The sequence below is a fragment of the Suricata suricatta genome, chromosome 1 (genome assembly GCF_006229205.1).
Source record: "Suricata suricatta isolate VVHF042 chromosome 1, meerkat_22Aug2017_6uvM2_HiC, whole genome shotgun sequence".
Classification (NCBI taxonomy): domain Eukaryota; kingdom Metazoa; phylum Chordata; class Mammalia; order Carnivora; family Herpestidae; genus Suricata; species Suricata suricatta.
In genome coordinates, this window is record NC_043700.1 from 81,778,981 (window position 1) to 81,802,681 (window position 23,701).

At 33.6% G+C, this 23,701-nt stretch overlaps 1 protein-coding gene across 4 annotated transcripts in view; it reads right to left on the reverse strand.

The window, feature by feature from the left end:
• Positions 1–23,701, reverse strand: part of NAA15 (N(alpha)-acetyltransferase 15, NatA auxiliary subunit) — a 72,919-nt gene that overhangs the window by 23,108 nt on the left and 26,110 nt on the right. For 2 of the 4 annotated variants that reach the window (XM_029940847.1, XM_029940841.1), the window contains exons 2-14: positions 21,961–22,045; positions 19,666–19,770; positions 16,447–16,604; positions 15,530–15,664; positions 13,944–14,097; positions 10,585–10,704; positions 8,877–8,972; positions 8,634–8,740; positions 6,752–6,824; positions 3,782–3,951; positions 2,151–2,303; positions 1,465–1,593; positions 182–395 (exon numbers count right to left, since the gene is read on the reverse strand). In XM_029940847.1, the coding sequence (XP_029796707.1) occupies positions 182–395; positions 1,465–1,593; positions 2,151–2,303; positions 3,782–3,951; positions 6,752–6,824; positions 8,634–8,740; positions 8,877–8,972; positions 10,585–10,704; positions 13,944–14,097; positions 15,530–15,664; positions 16,447–16,604; positions 19,666–19,770; positions 21,961–22,045 (1,699 nt within the window). Of the gene's footprint in view, positions 1–181; positions 396–1,464; positions 1,594–2,150; positions 2,304–3,781; positions 3,952–4,757; positions 4,853–6,751; positions 6,825–8,633; positions 8,741–8,876; positions 8,973–10,584; positions 10,705–13,943; positions 14,098–15,529; positions 15,665–16,446; positions 16,605–19,665; positions 19,771–21,960; positions 22,046–23,701 lie in introns of those variants that run through there. The other 2 variants (XM_029940850.1, XR_003909211.1) reach the window with 2 other exon arrangements.

Sequence of the window (23,701 nt, forward strand, 5' to 3'; positions counted from 1 at the left end):
AAACAGTATTTTTCTTTCGTTGTTTAGAGAAATTCACAAAATGTCCATCATCATTTTCTAAGCATATTTAACAGCTTCCCTCAAGGTGTTTAATAAAAAGCTCAAAAACAATCTGAACTACACAAAAATATAAATACACATACATACATCATCACAAACAAGAAATCTTTGAATACTATACCTGTATCAGCTTCATGTTCTTTGTTCTCATCTGTTAGGGGGTTGTCATGAAGCTTCAAGTAGATCTCTATAGCAATTCTTGCTGCTTTGAAGTAAAATGGATGCTGTCGAAGTACATCTTCTAGTTTTAATAAGTCCACATATGATCTAAGGGTAATCTTCCTCATACAGTAAGTATGAAAGTCAAACTGGTCGTCAGTGATTTCTATAAAATGCTAACAAATTCATCTTTTTTATTATACTGAAATATAACAATGTCAAAGAAAACTAGAACTCAAACTCTTATATTTACTGGTTTCCTATGCATGAAAAAAATTAATAAAATAAAAAATATTACATATTACAATCATCCACTATACTTTCATATCAAATAAGCAAATACAATTGGCCACCTCCTGGCACAGTATATGGCAAACACCAGGCACTGAATTATTTACTGAATGAAAAGGAAGTACAATCATTTGAAACATATATATTTATTCCTTCCTTAAATATACTTAAATAAAGCCAGCATGACAAATCAAACATTATTAGTATACATAAGGATGCAGTAGATTTACACATTAAACATTCAGTTTTTATATGCAGAATGATCTGTAAAGATTATAGTATGTAGTATTTGGTAGTTTTTCTGAAAATATAAACCTAAGTCCTAGACAACATTATGTTGGTATGCAAGAGAGAAATCAATTAGTCGAGCAACCAAACCTGGCACATTTCAACTAAGTTCTGGGGTTCTTGACTTGATTAGAGAAAAAGCATGAAATTATACAAATTATCTTTATTTGTGAAAAACAAAGAAAAGGAAAGCCAACCAGCAGAGAGAAATGAATCAGAAGTGAAGAGGACTAAGAAAACTATGAATTTATCCAAAAAATGAGGAATTACATAGGCTACAGAAATACTATAAAAAGACTTCAAAACGTGTACCTTATGAATATCAAGAGTGTACTGCATCACCAATCAACCGGTTTCTAGAATACCTTACTGAGCATTGTACTACTGAAGATGCAACAGCAATTTGAAAGATTCAAAAATCAATAAGAACATAGCCAAGATACAAACTCTCCATGTTTTTTACATGAATTCTTGCAGGAAGAGTAGACAATGGGAAAGTCTGCTCATAATATAGTCTGTAACATTTCTTTCAAAAAAACTGAAAAAATTTGAACGCTGATAGAAATCACTAGCTATGATTTATAAAGAGGAAGAAAAAAAAAGTTGCCCCAAACCTTCAACATGTAACAGAATAAAGTAAGAAACTCATATATTTAGGGTACTTACTCTTTCAATCTCATGACATTTCTTAAGTGCTTCACCAAATTTATTCATTGCCTTATAAGCCTGGGCACATTCTGTCTGGAACCACATGCACTGCATTTCATTCAAATTCTCTACCGCTGATGTTCCTTCCTATATGAAAATTACATGCATTCAAGACCATTTCTTAACAAACACACTATTTCAACACAGAATTTAAGAAGGAAAATATGGTCTCTTGATTTGAATTCTTTCAAATACACTTTCTATATTAACCATTTTCAGAATAAGATGGAACAGTTATTATGTGTAAGAAACTGAAAAATTATATTTCTAACCACTGAAAAAATGTATCTTTCTAAATAATCAAAAGATCTACATAACTGGGGTGGGAAAGTAACATAAGATATAGAACACCAGTACCCAGCAGGTATTCAGTTAATATTAGTTCATTTCACTTCTAAAAAATTTCATCTAAACATATGTCAATATAAATTAGTTTAAAAACACACTGTACAACAAATAATTTTTAAAAATGCATTGTATGACCACTTAAAAAGACAAAGTTTTATACAAAACTATACTAATACTGAATTATACTAACATTAACTTAATTTAAAACCTACTCTGATATTAAAATATTAATTTGAAAATTAAGCAAGGTATACAAGTGTAGACTGTTTATTCATAAGAACAGTAGCTGTACAAACCCTTGTAAACTTTGAGCACATTTCTTCAGCCTCTTTTATCAGATTGGCTTTTAACATGTACTTTGCACACTTTGAATTAATAAATCGGTCTGCTGTGTCCAAGGCCTGGGCCTCATCCATCCACCTTGCAGCTTCCCTAATATTTCCAGCATGCTTATAGGGTAGAAAAGCAAAATTAATCAATCAGTATGCTAATCTTACTAGGTATGTAATTAGTTACCTATTGACAGAAAACTAAAACACAAATGAAAAACAAACATATTCTGACTGATCTTAGAACCTTAATCAATGTAGATGCATATGTTTTGATACTTTTCTGGCTATGTAGAATATAGGCTCCCTGGTACTAAACACTTGTTTTATTAATACTGTTTACTGTTATACCTCATTGACTACATCAGGGCCTGGCACATAATGCCTACTCAAAAACAATGGTTAGGGGTGCCTGGGTGGCTCAGTCGGTTAGGCCTCCGACTTCAGCTCAGGTCAGATCTCACGTTCGTGGGTTCGAGCCCCACGTCAGGCTCTGTGCTGACAGCTAGTTCAGAGCCTGGAACCTGCTTTCGGTTCTGTGTCTCCTCCTCTCTCTGCCCCGCCCCCCGCCCTCATGCTCTGTCTCTCTCTGTATCAAAAATAAATAAAACATTAAAAAAAATTAAAAACAATGGTTAAACTTAAGAATAAGTAATAAAATCTTTAAGTCAGAACAACATAAAGGGCAAAAAGGCATCATGGTTGAGTATCAGGGAAATTCAGTTAACATACAAAAATACTTAATTAAAAAAATTACTCATCAACACTGAACAGTAAAAGGAAAAAAAAAAAAAAAAAAAGAAGGAAAAAAAGGCAAAGGTGTGGCCAAATTTCTATCCTAAAGGAAACACGGACACATTCCTGACTATTACTGGGCATTCCATGATGCATTCTAATTCACATAACTAGTCCATTTGTCAAAGCCACAAAACTAACGAGTATAATCTGGCTTTAAGAAGTGCTTTTAAAACATCATTTAATTATACTAATGCATTATTTTTTTGGTAAATAAGTTGTAAGTCGATAATCTCTTCCCTAAGAGATCTTATTGCTAATTTGTATTTGTATTAAGAAAGAGAAAAGCCAACTTTATTTTAAGATCATGCTAAATCATAGGACTAGGGATTCTCAAGTAGGACCAAGAAGTTAAGGAGACAAGTAAAATGGTAAAATCTTCAGTTTCATTTCATTACGATTACCAGATACTGATCATGATCATACTCGAATGTTAATGGAAACAAACATTTTATAGCAAATTAGTAACTTTTGAGTGTCTATACTCTTATAACTTAAAAACCAACAAAATAACTACACAGATGTATGAGTAAATCCATAAAAATATATAATATCAATAGCCACATATCTGAATAATCATATGTACGTGTATATCTGTGTGTATATATAGATATAAATCAATAAGTTAGCATGACCATGACAAATCTAAAAGTAATCAGACTGAAGAATACACTATACTTATTCCACGTTTTATTAGCCAGCAAATATATCATTTTTGTTACAGCTTTTAGAATCTACAAACTATAGAAAAAATTTCTTTATAGTACTCATAACCTTATAAGAAAAAGGGGGAAGATTTTTACCTTATAGATCTTAGCTTTCACAAGAAAGAGTTCTATCAATGTGGGTGTACTTTCAATAGCAGTATTTATATATTCCAAAGCAATCGATGGCTGACCAATTTTGTCATAATGTTGTGCCAAATAGTACTGGACCCAAAGTAATGTAGTTGGTGGTTCCTCTTTTCCATCATCTTTAAAAAGTGGGGGAGTGGGTGGGAGAGGAAATAAACCAAGATTAGTCATCACATATATTAAGAGAGTACCCACCTCCAAATGGCTTTATCTTTATTAATAAGGAAAAGTACTTTGAACCATTTGTTTATGACTCTAGCTATAAAACTATCCTTAAATTTGTAAGATCTTTGGAAGGGACCATGCTGTCTATTCTGTATCATTATAGCCCCTATATCAATGCCTTGAATTTAGTAAGAACTTTTTATAATAAATATGACAAAATAAACGAGATCAAAGATATAAGAAAAAATTACCTAAAAAAAGAAACTAAAAGGAGCCAGGGGAGACAAGCTGGACTAGAACTACATAAGAGTGTGGACTAGGAAATTATTTATGAAGGGTAGGAAAAAGGTTATCAAAAGAAATTTTTCATTAATGTGAGGCTAAAAAAAAAAACAGGCCTGACTGCTTAATATTTCTAGCTAATATACTAAACTCCACATAAATATACTTGTGATGTGGTTGAGATTTGGTGATTATGATATTCTTAATATATGTTAATACTATGCATATATGCAACGATGCATAATTTAGGTAAATAAGTAAAAGTGCTTACTCTCTATTTTAGTTCATAATTCAACTTCTATATACTCACAGGAAAATGTGTAGTTATATATACAACCCACACATTAAAAAATGCATTTTTATTTGATACTAAAAATCAAAGAACTGTTATTTGCTTTCAAAGAAAGCAACAGATTCTTATTTTTATCCTAGTAAAAGCAGGATGGCTCAGTGGACAAACAATAGGAGTGGAACTCACCAACTCCCGATCTGATAGATCTGCAACTAAAGTGCTGCATATTCTTGGGCATGTCATTGAACCTCTTCCACATTTGTAAAATATGTAGGAAAATGCTGATAATCAAAGGAACATCATGATGATTAACCAATGAAACCATGGTAACGCCTTCTAAAAAGTATTATTAAAATTAATCTGAGACCTAGAAACAATAATCAACCCAATAGCGACGAGCACCCCAGGTCCTATGTTGGGCTTTCCCACTGTAAGAACCAGGGCTCCTTTGGAAAAACAATTGATTCCAGGTCTGCTATGGGCAGTGTGCCAGATGAACTGGAATATTTTGTCACACCAAACTGCAAAAAGCTATCAACTACTACCATGGTATGAGAAGGCTGGAACCATTTGAAACTGCAATGACTTAAAATATCAAGTATATTTAAACCCATGAATTCATAATACCTTTAAAATGTACACTGACATCTTTGAAGGATGTTACTAAATGAATTCATTATTTTGAAAACTGGGAAACAATAACAAAAAGTAGGAGGTGGGGGGAAAAGCAGCATTTATCTTGATTTTCCTACATAAACCCAAATACTAGATAAACAGGTAATAGAGGAAGGGAAATTTCTCTCATAAGATAGTAGGAAATGAATGACAGAATATCACCAGTCTGTAATTTGTGACAATCGCTAACATACAAAATAAACACTAAATGCCCCCTCATGGAAGAGCATTATACCACCTATGAAATAATCTTGTTCACCCCTTAAATTTAAAAGGAAACGGATGTTTGGGTGACAAAGCTGGTTAAGTGTCCAGCTTTGGCTCAAGTCATAAGCTCATGGCTTCTGAGTTCAAGCCCCACTTGGGTTGAATCCTCTGTCTCCCCCGCCCACCCTTCTGTTCTCTTCACATTCAAGTTCTTCTTCTCAAATAAACATTTTAAAAGCCTTAAAAAAATTTTAAATAAAAGGGAACAAAAAGCAACCAAAAAACAAAACACACACAAGAAAACCAAAAACCTAAATCTCATTAAGCCCATCTGTTACAAGTTTTTGCAATGATGGAACTGTTCTGCGTTTGCCCTGGGCAATATGGTAGGTAGGCACTGGCTTTACATGGTACTGAGCAGCACCTGAAATGTGGCTACTGCAAATGAGGAAACAAACTTTTAATTTTATTGAATTTAAAAATTTTAATAGTTAACCCATGGCTAAGAGCTATCATTCTAGACAGTACAGCTCTATATCCAACTACCAATTTATAACAAATTCAGAGGACAGAGGAGTAACATGTTAAGCAACACCATAGGAGTTCATTCAGCAAAATACAGACTGTAGAGAACCTTGAGAAAATAACCTAATAATTTTAATAAATAAATTGCAGCAAGAAAAGCAAATAGAAAACCTATAGATTTTTTAAAGGAGAGTTGAGAAATATCAAGCTTGAAGTATAGATTTCACATGGATCCTCATTCAAGCAAACTCCAAAACCAAAAAAGGAACTAGATCTAAGTTCTATCTAAGATAATTAGAAATGTAAGCATGGACGTTTTTTTCTCAGATATTAAAAAAGTATTAATGTTCAAGGGTGGTGACAATATTGTGGTTATGATCATTAGAATGCTGAAATAGTCAACAATAAAATGATGTGATGTTCGGGATTTGCTTCAGAGTAACATGAGAATAGAGAGAGGGAAGTAGGTTAGAATACAGATGAAATATGTTTTCCCATGAGTTAAAAGTTGAAATGGCATGGCAGATAAATGATGGAGAACATTACAGGACTAAAACTAGTTTTGTAGATGTTTAAATTTTACTTTTTTTCCAGTAAGATAATTAACCAAATATTTTCACATAATGTGCAAATTAATGCATCTCCATATTAAAAAGAAAAAAGTTTAAATATATTAAGCTTACTGTCTAAATAATACTGACCTTCTGATTAAGAATTTCACAATATATTAAACTTTTCAAGATGCTTTTAAAATATAAAACTTGAGCACTTACCATTAGGGTTAAATAACCGGCAGCTTTTTAAAGAGGTTTCATAACCTACTACTAATTCTTCTATGATCGCCACCTAGAGTACAAACACATAAGCACACTTTAATAATAAAATCTGTAAGGGCAGTTACTATTCTTGTACAAAACATTATTTACTATTAAAGGGCTAAATCAACATTCCAAAACACACACACACACACACACACACACACACACCCACCCAGGTACACACCCTTTTATAAATCTCTTAACTTTTGGGTAAAAATTTGAAAGCAAGTAAACTATACATTTTTGAAGGTGTTATTTTTTTGAAGGATGTAACTTTCTAAAGATTTACTGGCAACTCCTTTCCCTGCTAGAAAATAATGCATCAAGCTGAGTTCGAAATCAGGAAAAGATTGGACAAAAAGAGGTAATACTGTGGATGACTAATCTTGGTTCATTTTTATCTCAATTCACATAAATAACACTCAAAATTCATATCTTCTCTTCAGGAGTCAAGAATCAAAAACTATGTGAAAAGAAAAATTCCAAAAGTTTATGATAGAACCAACTGGAAAGCATCAGTTAAAGTGAAACATGGAACAGTAGGTGAGTTTCTGAGATCCAGGAGAGTAAGTGGCTGTCCAGGTTCTGGTTTCTCTTGAGTCATGACTATACCATTTGCTTCTGGCTTTGTAACAGATCTGTGAATACTTCTAATTTATTCATTCCCTCCTTCGCTTAATCCATCTATAATGGATTTCTGTTACTATAGAAGCTCTCCTAAATGACCTCAATTTAACCGACTCAACAGATTAACACCAGCTCTCTCCATTACCTCTGAAAACTGTGAGGACTGAATGGTCACAGCTAGGTTATTCTGGTGTGTCCATGTTCTTCTGCTCCCACAAGGTGAGCTACATGCTTACTAAGAGTTTTGTTTTCCCAAACCTGTTTGAATCAGTTGCATTTATTATCATCATTACAGAATTTAATTCAATATTATGTAAATTTAAGAAATGAGAAGAAAAAATTCAACTTGGATGGAAAGACAATGATAAATTAAATACTTTTAACAAGTTTAAAATATTTAAATGACACAAAAATAAAGGGGAAAATCACTAAAATATATAGGTTTCTTCAATTAAGACTACTTCACAAGCATCAAGTTTCCACTCTAATGAAACTGAAGACAACAGACCATATTTTATTAATGTAATTTATGCAATTTAAAAAAAGTGAAAGTCATCAATAAAGCCCATACCTTGGGCCTCTCAACAAAAGATTGGAATATAAGTGAATCTTCTGTGCTTTAAGGTTAAAGTGTTTAGCATGTTTAATGTGTCCCATCTTTCTGATTCTTCACTGTAACTGATTTCTTTTTATTCAACCAACATGTCTTGATGTCACTGTACTTGCAAGCAAAATAATCTACATTAAGATTAAAATACCCTCTTAACAAGCAATTTGAATATTATTATGTATAGCTTAAAGAATTAAGTTAACTTACTGGGACAGCAAACTCTTCTGACAGATTTTTCTACCAAATAAAAAAGGAGAAGGATTACGAAGCTAAACCTTAGTTTAACAAATCACTTCTGACTTTCACCATGAACAGAGATTAGAGAAAATATTGAAGAAATCACTATCTTACCAACTTTTCATACCTATGCTGACTCAAAAGTATATGGCAGAAATGAAAGTCAAAATAAGCAAACAGTAAGTTGCTTGACTAAAAAAGAGAAAAGGATGAAAAGTAAGAGGCACAGGAGCATTTAAACTGGATAGGAAAAGGGATACCAGATTAACAAAATGTGTACGATTGTGCAGATAATCAAGAATCTACTATTCCAAATACTGAACAAAGAAATGACAATGAAAAGAAAATGCTATTTTGCTTTACCTTTTCTTTATCTTTGTATAATGACCTCAAAGTATTGAAGACTGGTGGACAGCCCTTGCTGAAATTCATCCTTAGAAACTTATCCAAACATTCTTTAAACTTCTCACCTTGAAAGAAAAAAGTTCTGTTGACTTGCATTTCCCCAGACAACTCTAAACTGCACACTTTAATTTTAATATGCACACTCCTATGTCTGAAGTGTGATTCCTAACATCATCTTCATTCCTTCGCAATTATTCTCACCGGATAAAAAGTTTAATGGCAGTCTTCTGGGCACCAGTCCCCTGGGATATTTAGTCCAGGCCTCCTCATAAATTTTTAGTCGTTCTAACATATTAGCTGCAAGTTAAAAAAAAATTATTTTATAGAAGATTTGAACTGGTTATGTTTTTTATAGCAAATTATAAATTTCACAAAAGTATAAATTCTTATTAAGCAGAAAATTTGAAGGTGAAAATTATTTATAATCTAACCACCTACCACCTAAGTATACCAACAATCATTTTAGAGTATTTCTAATATTTTCATATTTTAAATACCTATAATCACCTAAAATATATTATTTTCTTTATCCTGTTCTGCTTTAGGCACCTTTCAAAACCTGAGGACTCCTTTACTTTAGTTCTGAGAAAGACTTGATTACTGTGTTCATGGCTTCTCTACTACTCTCTTCAGGCTCTCTTTTGGTTTATTTTGGAACTTTTGGATCCCCTAATCTTCCATTTCTCCATATTTCTTTTTTTTTTTTTTTAAGGGTTTTCTTTCTTTTTTAAAGTAGACTCCATGCCCAAAGCGGGGCTTGAACTCACAACCCTGAGATCAAGAGTCAGATGCTTCAGTGACTAAGCCAGCCAGGCGCCGCTCCATATTTCTTTCACTCTCAGTGAGAACTCTCCTCTCTGTTCAATCGATCTTCCAGTTCACTAATTTCTCCTCAGCTGTGGCCTCTCTTCCATTCAATCTATTAAGATTTTTATGTTAATTCCTTCTTTTCATCTTAGATTCTTCCATTACTACCTTTTATTGGCATGAATGATAACCATTCCTGTGACGGAATTCCAGAGTGATACAATATTCTTTGTTATAAGGTTCTCTTGCATATAGCAATGTATCAGTAATGACTCACTACCAGTCTTAAAGGAAACAGCCTCAAATTATCATCTTGGCTAAGGACACCATTTGAGAGGACATGTTTCTAGGCTTGTCTCCACAAGTGGGTCCCACTCATGGGAGAGAGCAGTGGGGGTGTTGCGGGGAGAGTCTCTGGACCCAAGTTCATTTGAGTGCTGGAAATTTAGTCCCTCTTCCCACACAGGAAACAGTGCTGCTCTTTCAGCACAGTTACATTCAGGTGCCCTTGGGAAGCCATGGTACTGTGGCCACAGAATTTGCTTGCTTCTTCCCTTCAGGGAAACATCTCTAAGTAACGAGACATTTATATCAGTAGAAATTTCCCATTCAATTTTTTGATGCTGCCATGCCATTTGTGAATTTTTAAAAGCTGTTTCTGAAACTCTTTTCTCAACTACTTTTATGTATCTGTAGAAGAGAGGTTTCAGAAAATGCTCAGCATGCCATATTAAATGGAAGTTTGCAATAGTACTTTTGTGTTCAGATTTTAAATCCATTCTTAACCACAATTTTTCTAGTTATGTTTTTCAATGAGTTAATATTTATCAACAAAGGAAGCAAGTTTTTAAAAAGGAAGTTTTAGGGGCACCTGAGTGCCTCTGTCAGCTGAGCATCCAACTTCGGCTCAGGTCATGATCTCATGGTTCATAGGTTTGAGCCCCATGTTGGGTTTTGTACTGACAGCATGGAGGCTGCTTCAGATTCTCTGTCTCCCTGTCTCTCTGCTCTTTCCCTGCTCATGCTATCTCAAAAATAAATAAACATTACAAAAAATTTTTTTAAAAAGAAAAAGGAAAGGAAGATTTTTGAACAAGAGTACCTGGTTTGAGTGCCTTTTCCAGGCCTTTGTAATAGGCCCAGTTTTCAGGATTTCTCTCTTGTAATCCTCTATAAACATCAGCTGCATCTTCCAAACGACCTAACTGCAACAGAAGTTCCCCTGATGAAAAACAAATTAAATTAACTAAAATGTCTTCTGATTATAACTTTAACTTTTCCTTAAACTTTCTCTTAAAACCTCCTGAATGATGGGAAATGGATTTGGTGTCCTAAGTTTCTAATTTCCTTCAACAAGACTACCATGTTATTTTGTCTCTTTTTCTGAAGTTTTTAGAAATGCCATCCTCTCCACATCCTCAGTTTATTCAGGTATTTTTCTAACCCAAGCTATTTCCCCAAATTCACTGAACACAATCACCAATCTACCATATACTACTTAATTATTCTCGACATTATACAGATAATTTCAACTAAACTAATGACCCAATCCAATACTCTAACCTTATGTCCCCTAATCAATTATAAAAGGATACTTCTCTCGCAGTCCAGTCATGGCCACCTTCAAAATTCACTTTTTTTCTCTCTTCAAACCATCAAATAGGGTACCTATCTTGCTTTAACATGAACTGTTTTACCTAGATTACTCTTGCTTCACTAATCCTAACCTTTAATCTTAAAGAAAAGCCATTCCCTTTTCTTTAGACCTCTCAGTAACTTATAGAGATTCATCGCCTGTTTTCTCTCGGCTGCATAGCAATCTCATCCCTAAATGACACTAGCATCCCCAAATATCAAAATGAGTCTCAAAACCTAAAACTCCCTTATGTACCGATTTAAGGCCTGGATTATCCCAAACGTCTGTTTGCTGCACACCTTCTCACAAAAGGAAGCAAGTCATTAGACAAATGAACAGAGGCACTGGTTTTACTAGAAATCTATGAACCCCCAAATCCTTATCCTTAATGGGCTTGTATCCACTAAAGGTATTATTTTCAAATCACAAGTTCACCCTTACTTACTCTCTCATCAGACAATAAAAATGAACACAATCAGTGTTCACTGTGTGCCAGTGACTTAAATGTTTCCCATAAATTAAAGAATTCAATTCTCAAAACTCTATGAAATAGATTAGTACTAATTATTTTAAAGGAGAAGAAGTAAATTTGCTGATAGTCTTTCAGATAATTAATTGTTGGAATCAGGATTTGAATCCAAGTAATTTGGCTAAAAGAGCCCATATTCTTAACATCCATATCATGACTCTCAGTCAAGGGCACTTTTGCCACCCAAAAGACATTTGGTAATATCTGGAGGTATTTTTTGGTTATCACAAAAAGGGATATGGTGGTGCTACCGGCATTCTGCTAAGCAGAAGCTAGAGATGCTGCTAAACTTTCTGCAACATATAGGATGCTTCCATCCCCAACATCTCAGCACAAAATAGTGCCAACGTGGACAATTGCTCTTCAATAACCAAAAACCTACTTCACTGAGAAAAATAAAATCCTGCAACTTTTCTTCCCTACGCTATATGCATCCAACACTTCCTTTCCTTAATTCTCTACCACTTTCTTTGCACCAGGATCTGGTGGTGTAAGAAATAATGAGACTTTCTGTCTGCCTAACTATGCCCATTCACCCACTCCAGGAAGTTCCCAAACTATTCATACCACTAACAACAATGCTTTTATTACTGAAATTTCCAAAAATTAATGTTCTACTCTTGGTTCCTCTCTATTCTCTTTATACACCTTGTCCCTAACAAGGTGTATATATACCTTTTCTGGAATGAAATGAGGGCTGTTTCCTATTTCAATTAGGAAAATGTAAACAATGAAAACTCCCAAATGTCCACTATGTCTGTACACCTACTTCTCTATACACTCTACCTTCTCGTTACCGTGAACTATCCATGTTGTTATCTAAAGCTAATCCTTCAATTTATCTACTAGATCTCATCCTCTCTGCCGTATCAAATAGTCTGCCTCTACTGGATTATTCTCCAGTGAGCACAAGCACATGCTATTTAAACAAAAACCCTCCTTTGATCCTGTATTCCATTTCATCTAGCATCACCCCATTTTTGTTTCCCTATGAGTCATCGATGCATGCTACCTTTAATTCCTCAACTTCCAATGTCATTTAGTTCTACTTGACTTGTGTGGGGTTTTACCACCCTCCTTCCAAATGTTCAGAGTGCTTTTGTTAAGACCACCAATAACTTTCAACTTCCTACAGTCCACTGATCAATTGAGTCCTCATATAACTTGATCTCTCATTCTTTTTCACTAATACAGTTATCAAAAGGATCAAATTAAATAATGTACTTGAGAGTATTTTGAAAACTATCATGTATTTCAATAAAGAAACAAAGGTCCAAGCCTTGCACTTGGTCATATAACTAGTTAGAAGCCAATAAAGGAACTCAAACTAGTTTTTTCCAATCTTGTGATCTTTCCAAAAGTCAGAAATCCCCTCCCTTTATAACTAATAGATGGCTAAGGGATGATCAACTCAAATGAAAGAGAGCTGTCCTGGATCTGTAGTTCACAAATGAGTTCCAGCAACCTTATACTTCCATTTTGTCTTGACAATAGCATTATCCTCCGCAGAAAGTTTATCTGGCAAATAATGGTGTATCTACTATACACACAGATATCACACATTTTTTTTTAATGTTCAAAAGGAGCCAAAGGAATCTGAAAACAGCAAACATCAATTCCCTAACAAGGGCAAAGTGACATTTCAGATAGTATTCAGAAAAGTATTTCTATTTTCAGTTACTTGTTATTCTTGCATTTTCCATAATCAGTTCCTCAACTTTTAAAACTCTGAGACTCCTTTGCTCAGCCCTCTAATAAATGGCAGCATTGGAGATCTCTATTTAGGGATCCACCCCTCCAATCACAATCCATGCATATAAAGTCAAACCTCTGGTTTCAATTCACACTCTATGTCCAGAAAGAAATTTAGATAAACCATGAAGACTCTGTGACTGATTCATATTTACTTTAGTGAAGAATGACTTGCCAACAAATATTACTGTCAATAACAGTTTTGCCAGTAAGCTGTTCCTAAGAAACTTATTTCTGTCTTATAAAATTAAGCAATTACCTATGTTTTGGCAAAACCTACTATCTTTAAATAAAAACATTCAAAGAAAAATATTGAGCCATTTCATGTAATCATTCTGTTTTTCACAATTATTTTTTCCTATATCAATAATATCCATTGTTCAAATGTGTATTTTCCCACATTACAAATTATTCAAAGTGCATGAGTAAGACATAGATTTTCTATCAAAAAGTTAAATTATATGCAATTATCAGCAGCAACTAGATTTTTTAGCCTTGCTCTTGTAATTAAGTAATAGAATAAATGATATTCTTAAAAAAATACCTTTAGTTTCTTCTACAGCAAGTTTATCACAAATCTGCTTTTCATAGGTACAAAGATGTTCCAGGGCTTCTCTATAAAGACCTGCTTCCCGAAGAACTTGGTTCTGATATAAAAGGAGTTCACTATATTCATAATCCACTTTATCAGGGGATGTCTATATATGGATATAAGGAATACTAACAGTAAGAATTTTGTTTTCATATTAGAAAATTGTTTATGCACTCAAAATACATAGAAGATGTCAAAGGATAATATCTGATTGTTAAAATTCATATTTTAAAAATCCCTAAATATCTCTAGGGAGCAACTAAGTAAATAATGACAATATTAACCTATAACCCATTGAATAAAAAATCCCTAAGTCCTTACACATAATAAAAAAAAAACAGGAGAGAAAGGAAGGCTCTTACTTAACAGTAGAATGTCAAATATTTAACAAACCTAGAAAAAATAAGAGAATACCACTTTGCAACTATCGTAAAACAGTTGATTCAGGCAAGAATCAATGAATGTTACAACTACTGGTGAAAGTTTGATGAGGAATAAGCTATTTATAAAATCTCAAACTGCATACTGAAAACAAAGAGGGAAAAAAACCCAATTTTATAGTGAAGAAACCTGGCAGACACCATCTTAACCAAGTAATTAAATAGAACAAACAGTGGTGCCTGGGTGGCTCTGGCGGTTAGGCGTCTGACTTCGGCTCAGGTCAAGATCTTGCAGTCTGTGGGTTCAAGCCCCCTGTTGAGCTCTGTGGTGACAACTTGGAGCCTGGAGCCTACTTTGGATTCTGTGTCTCCCTCTCTCTCTGCCCCTCCCCTGCTCACACTCTGTCTCTGTCTCTCAAAAATAAACATTAAAAAATAATAAATAAATGGAACAAACAGACATTATGCACTTCTCAATATGATGAACTGAGAAGGGCTAAGCATCACTTCTGTGGTTTCCTGCCCAAAAATGCTTAAAAATATAACTATAATGAGGAAACATCAAACAAATCCAAGTTGATGGACATTCTATAAAAGCACCTGCTGTACTTCAAAAATATCAAGGTCATGAAATACAAAGTCTTCAAAACTTCCAGATTAAGTCAGACTGAACAGAAATTATAACTAAATGCAAGGTATGATTCTAGTAATGGGGGAAAAAATCTTAGGATATAAACAGGACAATTAATATATTTTGAATATGGGCTGTGCATTAGATGATAATAGTCAATGTTAAATTTCCTAAATTTTTGGAAATCTATATTGTACTGTGTATACAGTTGATAACTACAGACTTCTTATTCTTAGGAAATAGCACAGTGATGGATGTACAAGTAAAGATCAGTGTCTGTATTACTCTCAAATGTTTCAGGAAAAAAATTTCATAGTTAAATATAGAGATTGTAAAGTAAACGTGTCAAATATTATTAACAATCAGATAATGTGAGTGAACTCCCACATGGAGTTCTTTGTAGTATTCTTGCAACTTTTCTGTAACTTTCAAACTATTTCTAAATAGAAAGTTAGCAAGTCTACGTACACTTCTTTTTCATAATTAGAATTAGACCCAGTTTACTAGGTCTGGCTTCTGGTTGTTACCTGTTGAGTTTTCCTAAATTCTTCCAAAATCTTTGCTGCCATTTCATAATCTTCTAATAAATGGTAAGCAATAGCATAACCAATCCATGATGCTCTCTGTGCAGGGCGCAGCTGAAGTAACTGATACCTCGTTTCCTTTAAGGCGAAAAAAAAGCCACTTTTTCTTAAGTTTACAGTAAAAACAAATTCTTCTTAAAAGATATTAATTTACCCGACAATGCAGAGCAATTTGCAACACAATACTTGGAATATTCAGACATCCATATTGTGTATTATAGCTGCAAAAAAATATTTGGTAAGAGGTACGAATGAAGCCTCCAAGGTAATCTTGTAACGTTTAAAAGTCAAGACCAAATATGCTTTATTTTTTCCTGAATTACTTAAAAAAAGGTGTGGGGGGGACAAGATGGAAAGGCTAGTACAAAAGAAAAACTTTTTAAAAAATACAGGCCCTACCTACTGAATTAATATCCACTGACATTACAAAGACTGTGCAGATATTACAAAGACTATCTGAATTAATAGACTGATTTAAGGGTTAAAATATAAGTACAAAAACAGGATACTAGTCTCAATGGAGATAGAAGAAACAAATACACACACTTTCCAGACAAATGTGAGAACTAAAGATTGTATTTACATGTTAATACAAGGACAAAGGCATTGCCTACTTGAAGAACATCAATGTTAATTTTCACTGTAATCCAACTCTGCCTCAGTGCAAAATAAATAATGTATTGTAAAAATCTGATTAGTCCAGTCAGAATATATACACAATCACTACACAGGGGAGATGGGTAAGACTCAAATTCTGTTTAAGAAAAGAAAATGTTGTTTTCAGGAAGTATCTAAAAGTTTTAAATATTTAACACTATTTCCCCCTTAGAATAGAAAGAAAAATTCCCTACTTTACTTACCCTGTAACCCTCAAGATCTCTCATTTGAATCTGGAGTAAAGAAAGGTCCCTTAAGATTTGAAGATTGTCTTTATCCCATTTTAACGCATTTCTGTAACACTTAATGGCTTCATCATATTTCTTGTCTGACCTCTGGAGAAGGCCATAAACATGCCAACCTAAAGGATTTAGTTAAGGATACAATCTACAAGTCAAGAAATAATAATATTCCTCAAAAAGCTCAGAAAATTATAGCTACTTATAAAATTACAAGCTCTGGAAAAAAGTACAGAATATAAAGACAGTAGTTAATAGAGTGAAAAGAGCATAGCTTCTTTAGCCAGATAGGTCTCTCCTATTTCACTGGCTGGCTGTATTTGGGACAAGTTATGTAGTTTCGTTATGTTTCTTCAATTATAATATGTAAATAGAAAGTGTACATAGCATAGTTTTGTAACTAAATGGAAAAGATTATACAAAATAAATGCTCAATATATGTTAGGAATGATCTTTGTTTTTACAAGATAAAAGAGGGAATAGGTATACATGTGACATAATTATTTTACATCATGTATATTTTCTTTAGCTAACAAGATCCTTAGTATAAAATGCTTAGCGAAGTATAAATTCCTAAAAGTCAACACATAGGAGATAAAAACCGCATGTAAGTTAAAACTCATTTAGCAAATAATTATTAAAATATCTTAATAAGCAGGGTGACCAAACTGGACTGTTTCCTGCACTCAAAAACTTTAAAGTCTAGGGGTGCCTGCATGATTCAGTCAGTTAAGCATCTGATTCTTGATTTCGGCTTGTGTCATGATCTCGTGGTTTGTTGGTTCAAGCCCTGCATCGGCTCCATGCAGTAACAGTGCAGAGCCTGCTTTGGATCGTCCATCTCCCTCTCTCTGCCCCTTCCCCACTTGCTCTCAAAATAAATAAACTAAAAAAAGAAAAAGAAAAAAGAAAAGAAAGAGAGAAAAAAGAATTAAAAATTTCAAAAAATTTAAAGTCTAATAAGGGCATAGATAAGTAAACTAAAGTAGGTTGCAAAAAATGCCTTAAAGGGGGAAAATATATAAATAATTACATTCCCCTCATACATGTCTTTTTCACTTTAGATCTTGATTGCTGCAGCCACCCATCCTACCTTAGTCTCTCTGCTTTTATTCTCTATCAGAGTAACCTTTCTAAAAGCCACATAATTAAAAGAACTCACTTCCCTTTCCAGAAACTTGTAGTGTTTCTTTCCCAGATGAAATTCAAATTTTTCAATGAAACAACTTTCATGCCAGGGATCCTCAATAGAGTTAGTAAAATACATAACGTCTAGGATGGCACATGTAACGGAAAATACATATTTAATATCATAAATTTTATTCGGTAAATCCTTGCTTTCATAATATAAATGACAAAGTAAAGCTTAACACAATCTTCTCGGTTGGAACATGTTTTTAAAAGCCTAAGACACATTATCCTTCATAATCTGACCCCTATTTCCTATTATTTCAGAACTTGATCACCTCTCTTATGCATTCCAACATCCTCTTAACTGCCTCTAGACCTCACCTACTAAAAATCGATACTTAGCAGTTTAACATTACTAAAAATTTAAAGAAATGTATGCCCATCAAGAGGAACACAAATACGGGGCGCGGGAGGCTCCGTTGGTTAAGCGTCCAGCTCCTGATATTGGCTTAGATGGTGATGTCGTGGTAGTGAGATTGAGCCCTAGGTCAGGCTCCACACTGAGCATGGAACCTGCTTGAGAATCTCTCTCTCTCCCTGCCTCCCTTGCTTGCTCTCTCTCAAAATAATAAATTAAAAAAAAAAAGGAACACAAATAAATCATAAGGGAATAACATACAGAACACTATGTAATCATTAAAACTGATGAAAAGATATCTAGGACAGTTTTATTAACTGGTCCTTTGATTACCCTTTGAGTTTCTGCTTACTCCCAACTCACTTTTGCTTTACTGGATTACCGGTAATTTTTGAACAAGCTATGCTTTATGTAATACTTGAACATGTTTCTGTATATGCTGCTAATAAGTTCCTTTCTTCACTAGACTGTAATTCTTTAAGAGCAAAATCTCTATCTTTTCCTCATCTGTAGTATGCCAGAGGTCTAGTAAACACTTGAAATTTTGCTAAGTGTCTCAGCACTAAAATCATGTCAGCTTATAAAAGAGGTAAAGATAATGTTTGTTTAAAAAAAAAAAAAGCAACTCAGTTTTTTCTCTATCGTCCCCTAACTTTACACTTCTCTTAAATATTTCTGGCATCGTATCTTAGCATTATCAGAGACCACGTTAAACATCGAATATACCTCATCATTAAATCTTTACAACACCACAATGAGGTGGGTATGGTTATCCTCATTTTATACACAAGAAAACTAAGCCCTAAGATCACAGAAAGAAGCTGAGGTGAAATTCAAACTCAAGGGAAGCATGCTCCAAAGCTATTAATCAGTATACTACATTGCCTCTATTTTCTCTAAATTTATTATGATGATAAAATATGCAGGATGCTTCTTTGTCAGTGTGGGAAGAGCTTTCATAAAAACAGTTCCCCCTTATCTGTGGGGGATATGTTTTAAGAACCCCAGTAAATGCTTGAAACGAGATAGTACTGAAACCTATCTATACTAGGTTTTTACCTATACACAAATAGCTACAAAAAGCTTAATTTACAAATTAGGCATGGTAAGAGATTAACAATAACTAATAATAAAATAGAACAGCTATACAATATACCATAATAAAAGTTATGTGAATGTGGTCTGTCTCAAATACTTTACTGTACCATACTTACCCTTTTTCTTGTGATGTAAGGTGATAAAATGCCTACATGATGAGACTGAAGTGAGGTGAATGACGCAGGCATTTGTGATGCCACTACTGATCTGAGAGTGTGTCAGAAGGATGGTGTGCTTCCAGACCACAGCTCACCTTGGGTAACTGAACCAGCAGAAAAGGAAACTGCCTGCGGGGGGATGATGTGACTACAGTATTTTAACAGGCAAGTCCAATTTACCTGAATAGAACTAATGTTAGGAAAAAGGTAGGTACATAAAAATCTTCCATGAACACAGCTGTGGTTATTCAATTTAAAAAAGAACTCATCTCCTCTGGAGTTACACAGTAAGAGGAATCTAAAATTTCTGACTCCCAAATTGTTACCTTAGCTCAAGATATCCCAATCTGATCCTTAAACATATCTCAAAAAGGATACACACATGACTCTTCAAGTCATTTCTCAAACCTCTGCGAACCAATTCATAAGCTTCTTCCTTTTTCCCCAAACAATTCAATGTTAATCCTTTCATAGCCAGGGTTTCTATTTTTAAAAAAAAAAAAAAAAAAAAGGAAGAAAGGAAAGAGAGAAAGAAAAATTAAACATGAATAGTTAACAAAAAAGGTAATCATAATCTCAAAAACAAATGTTATATTTCCCTGAGAATCTATATCTTCAAGGAGATTATTTAGAAACTTTCCAGGTTTGTACATAATTAAAATATTTAAAACACTGACAAACATTTCTATTGTCTAGGCATCCCTAGAATTTTTTTTTGGATTAAAAGATACAAAAATGCATGAACAGGGGTGCCTGAGTGGCTCAGTCTGTTACGCGTCCAACTTCAGCTCAGGTCATGATCTCACGGTTCCTGGGTTCAAGCCCCACGTCAGGTTCTGTGCTGAATAGTTCAGAGCCTGGAGCCTGCTTCAGATTCTATGTCTCCCTCCCTCTCTGTCCCTCCCTTACTCATGCTGTTTCTCTCTGTCTCAATAATAAATAAACATTAAAAAAAATGCATGAACATCTGATAATCTGTGTTGTTAACAAGATACAATGACTCTACTCCTGTTCTTCAAGAGAATTCCAAGGGGTCACCTCATATAATTACTTCTTTAAAGGACAGAAAACTTTACCTTAAAATAGACTTTATTTCTGTGAACCCAAGTTACATTAAGATTAAATTCACTATTCAATGATTAAAATATACACATAAATTGTCTACATTTCTCATTTTCATAAATTTATTCTTAACTGATTCTTTGTGATTACCACCAAATACACAAGAAAATGTCAGACATCTGCTATTCACAATCAAAAGATTAACAGAGAGTTGAGGGAAAGTTTTCAGAAAAGGAAAAAAAAATATATCTAATTTTATAATGTGCCAAACTTTTAGGACTAAAATTTGTAATTTATAGAAAAATTACCTAGAAATCAGAGGTAAAAATTAAAAGTATTACCATGAGGAAAAGTCAACATTTATAGAAAAAGAGAGATAAAGAAATAGAAGAGAAAGGAAAAAACTATGTACAAATCATTATAAATCATGTACAACTTTCAAGGAAAAGGAAGCAAACAAAATATATTTAGAAGTAGCCAATTAGCAAGGTACCGCATAAAAATTCTTTGTTGTCAAATATGAAAAGTCTGTTCATACAAGTTTTACAAAACATCTTAAAGTGCCTTAATTAATGAAACTCTGGGCTGCCTCTATGTCTTAGACAAACCATCATTTTATGTACTGTTAAAATACTTTCAATTAAATTATGGCACCTCATATACAATCTGATTTCCAATTTGTTAACATACAAGGAGAAACTGTATTTTAGAAACAATAAAATTTGGTGTTCTGCTGTAATGAAACTCTGTCATGACTATGTACTAAAAGTTACTTTACCAGTAGGCATACTTTAGAAAGGAATATAAAACAATGTACTATCCACCTAACAAAAATTATTTTATTTTTCAACAAGAACAAAGAGATATATTTAGGTGCTTTTATTCTAGGTACTTCTATCCCCACTGCTTTCCACCTCCAAATAATTTTAATATTATAGTAAAAGTATGCAGGAGTAAAGAGAGCCAACTGTTAATCAGGCCAATGAAAGCTTAGTTTTCATTTGTGTCTTCATGAGTTAAGCCATACACTTTCCTCTTACGCTACAAACACCTCACTCTCCAATCTTCTATCCTCACATAGGCAAAAGCTATGTAAATTTTCAGAACATTCCAATACACAAATCATGTCATAATACATGACAGTCTTGAAAAACTAACATACAATGATAAATAAAAAGATGCTGACTCATGAGCAATGGACAAAATGGGCACCTTCTGAATAAGCTTACTGTAAGAAATCAAAATTTTCCAACTTAACAAAAGTTCTAAAGCAAATTTTTTCTAATAACATCTTAAATCAACTTATTTATTAAACTTAAGCATATTTGTTCCATTGATTTCCTCTGCTTACCCTACAGCACTAATCTTCTAAACAGAAATAAACCAAAAATCAAGTAGAATATGTTAGTTTTCCTGACATTCAACTATGGTATTATCAACTGTGGTATTCAAACTATGGTATTAAACATCTTATCACAATAGTTAAGGATAAGGTCCATTCTCTCTAGAAAAAGGAAGCTCAAAGTAATAGAACCCAAAAACATGAAGCCACACACAAGTTAGTAAAGCCCTATTTACTTACACTTACAAGCATAGGGTATTTATACTTACCTCCATGCTCTGCAAATTTGGGATTAGAGAGGATTTGTTTACAGAACTTCAACCCATTTCGATACTGTTTATGTTCATAACATCTCTGTCAAAACAAAAAAGAAAAATTTGAGTTTAGCAAAAGTGCAAACAATTTTAAATTAAATCCTAAAATTGATTGCTAAACACAAGAGAATCATCAAACGTTACTTTCATATTCTCCTAAATCCCACTAAAATGCCAGTTAAAAAACAAAAAACAGAAAATTCAGATAAAGTAATACTAGGACAAAGAGACACAATATATATTAGGAAAAATAAGAAATCATCAGCTCACAGGGCACGTGGGTGGCTCAGCTGGCTAAGTGTCTGACCCGATTTCAGTTCAGTCACCATCTCGGGACTCATGGGATTACACCCATGTCAGCACCGTGCTGGGTATAAAGCCTGCTTACGATTCTCTCCTTCTCCCCACCAAAAATTAACATTTTAAAAAATTTATTTAAAAAAAAGAAACCATCAACTTACTCCAAAAAGTCCAAGTGTTACAGAAAATGAAAACTGAAAAAACAATAAAGGTGTGGAAATTATATTTTAAAGTAATGTTTCCATTTTACTGAAGGAAAGAAGTTTCTCAAGCTACAAGGGATGAACAAATGCAATGCAAAATATAAAAAAGGAAAAAAAGACTGATACCATGGCACATCATAATGAAATTCCAAAGCCTTGAAAATAAAAGGGTCTTAATAACTTCCGGAGCGGGGAAAAAGTCACATAAAAAGGATCTGTAATTAGAATGGCATTGAACTTTTATTCCAAAATAATAATAGAGTACTGCTGAAAGCTGGAAAACATCTATACACAGTCTTCAAAATTCAGAGTGAAATCGAGTTTCAGCCTAGAATTCTACGCCCAACCAAACTGTCAATCAAGTATATGAGTAAAATGAAATTTAAAGCCTTCTCAGAAAACAAAAATTTTTACCTCTGGCACTCTTCCCTAGGAGGCTATTAAAAGGAATCAAAACAAACAAAAGACAACACTGTATTGGTAAATAAATCTAAAACAGAAAAAAACCCCAAAAACTGAGAGAACGACCACTCCAAAATAAAATAGGAAGCCAAAGTCCACTATGGACTAGGTTTCCAGAAAGGGGAAAAACGGAACTCGTATACTTCATAATATGGAAATTATTATTTAATAGCACATGATAAAAAATTCAGGCACATTTGAAGAAAATGAGCAATACATCCACAGAAAACCAGGCAACTGAATAAATTAAACAGGTTTAACTCTAGGAGAAATAAAGGCTTATCTACGAGAGGAAGTATGATCCTAAGTGTAATATCTGCCTTAACAGTAAATAATAGACACATAATTATAAAAACAAATATTCAGTACTAGCTTATCAAAATATTATGATACTATGATAGGGTAATGAGAAAAAGTAGACAAATGTATGAATGATGAAGTTCCTTTTCCATAATCAGAAGTCAACAAATGTCTAAAAATCGTGTAACTAGAACAGTGGTATATTATAAAGCAACAAAAAAGCAAATACAGAGAAAAGGGCTAGGAGGGTACTTGATTCAGAAGTAGGAAGGTGGATCAAGACAAAAAGCTTCTGCACTGCAAAGGAAACAATCAAGAAAACTAACAGGCAACCAACAGAATGGGAAAAGATAGTTGCAAATGACATATCAGATAAAGGGCTAGTATCCAAAATATATAAGGAACTCACCAACCTTCACACCCACAAAACA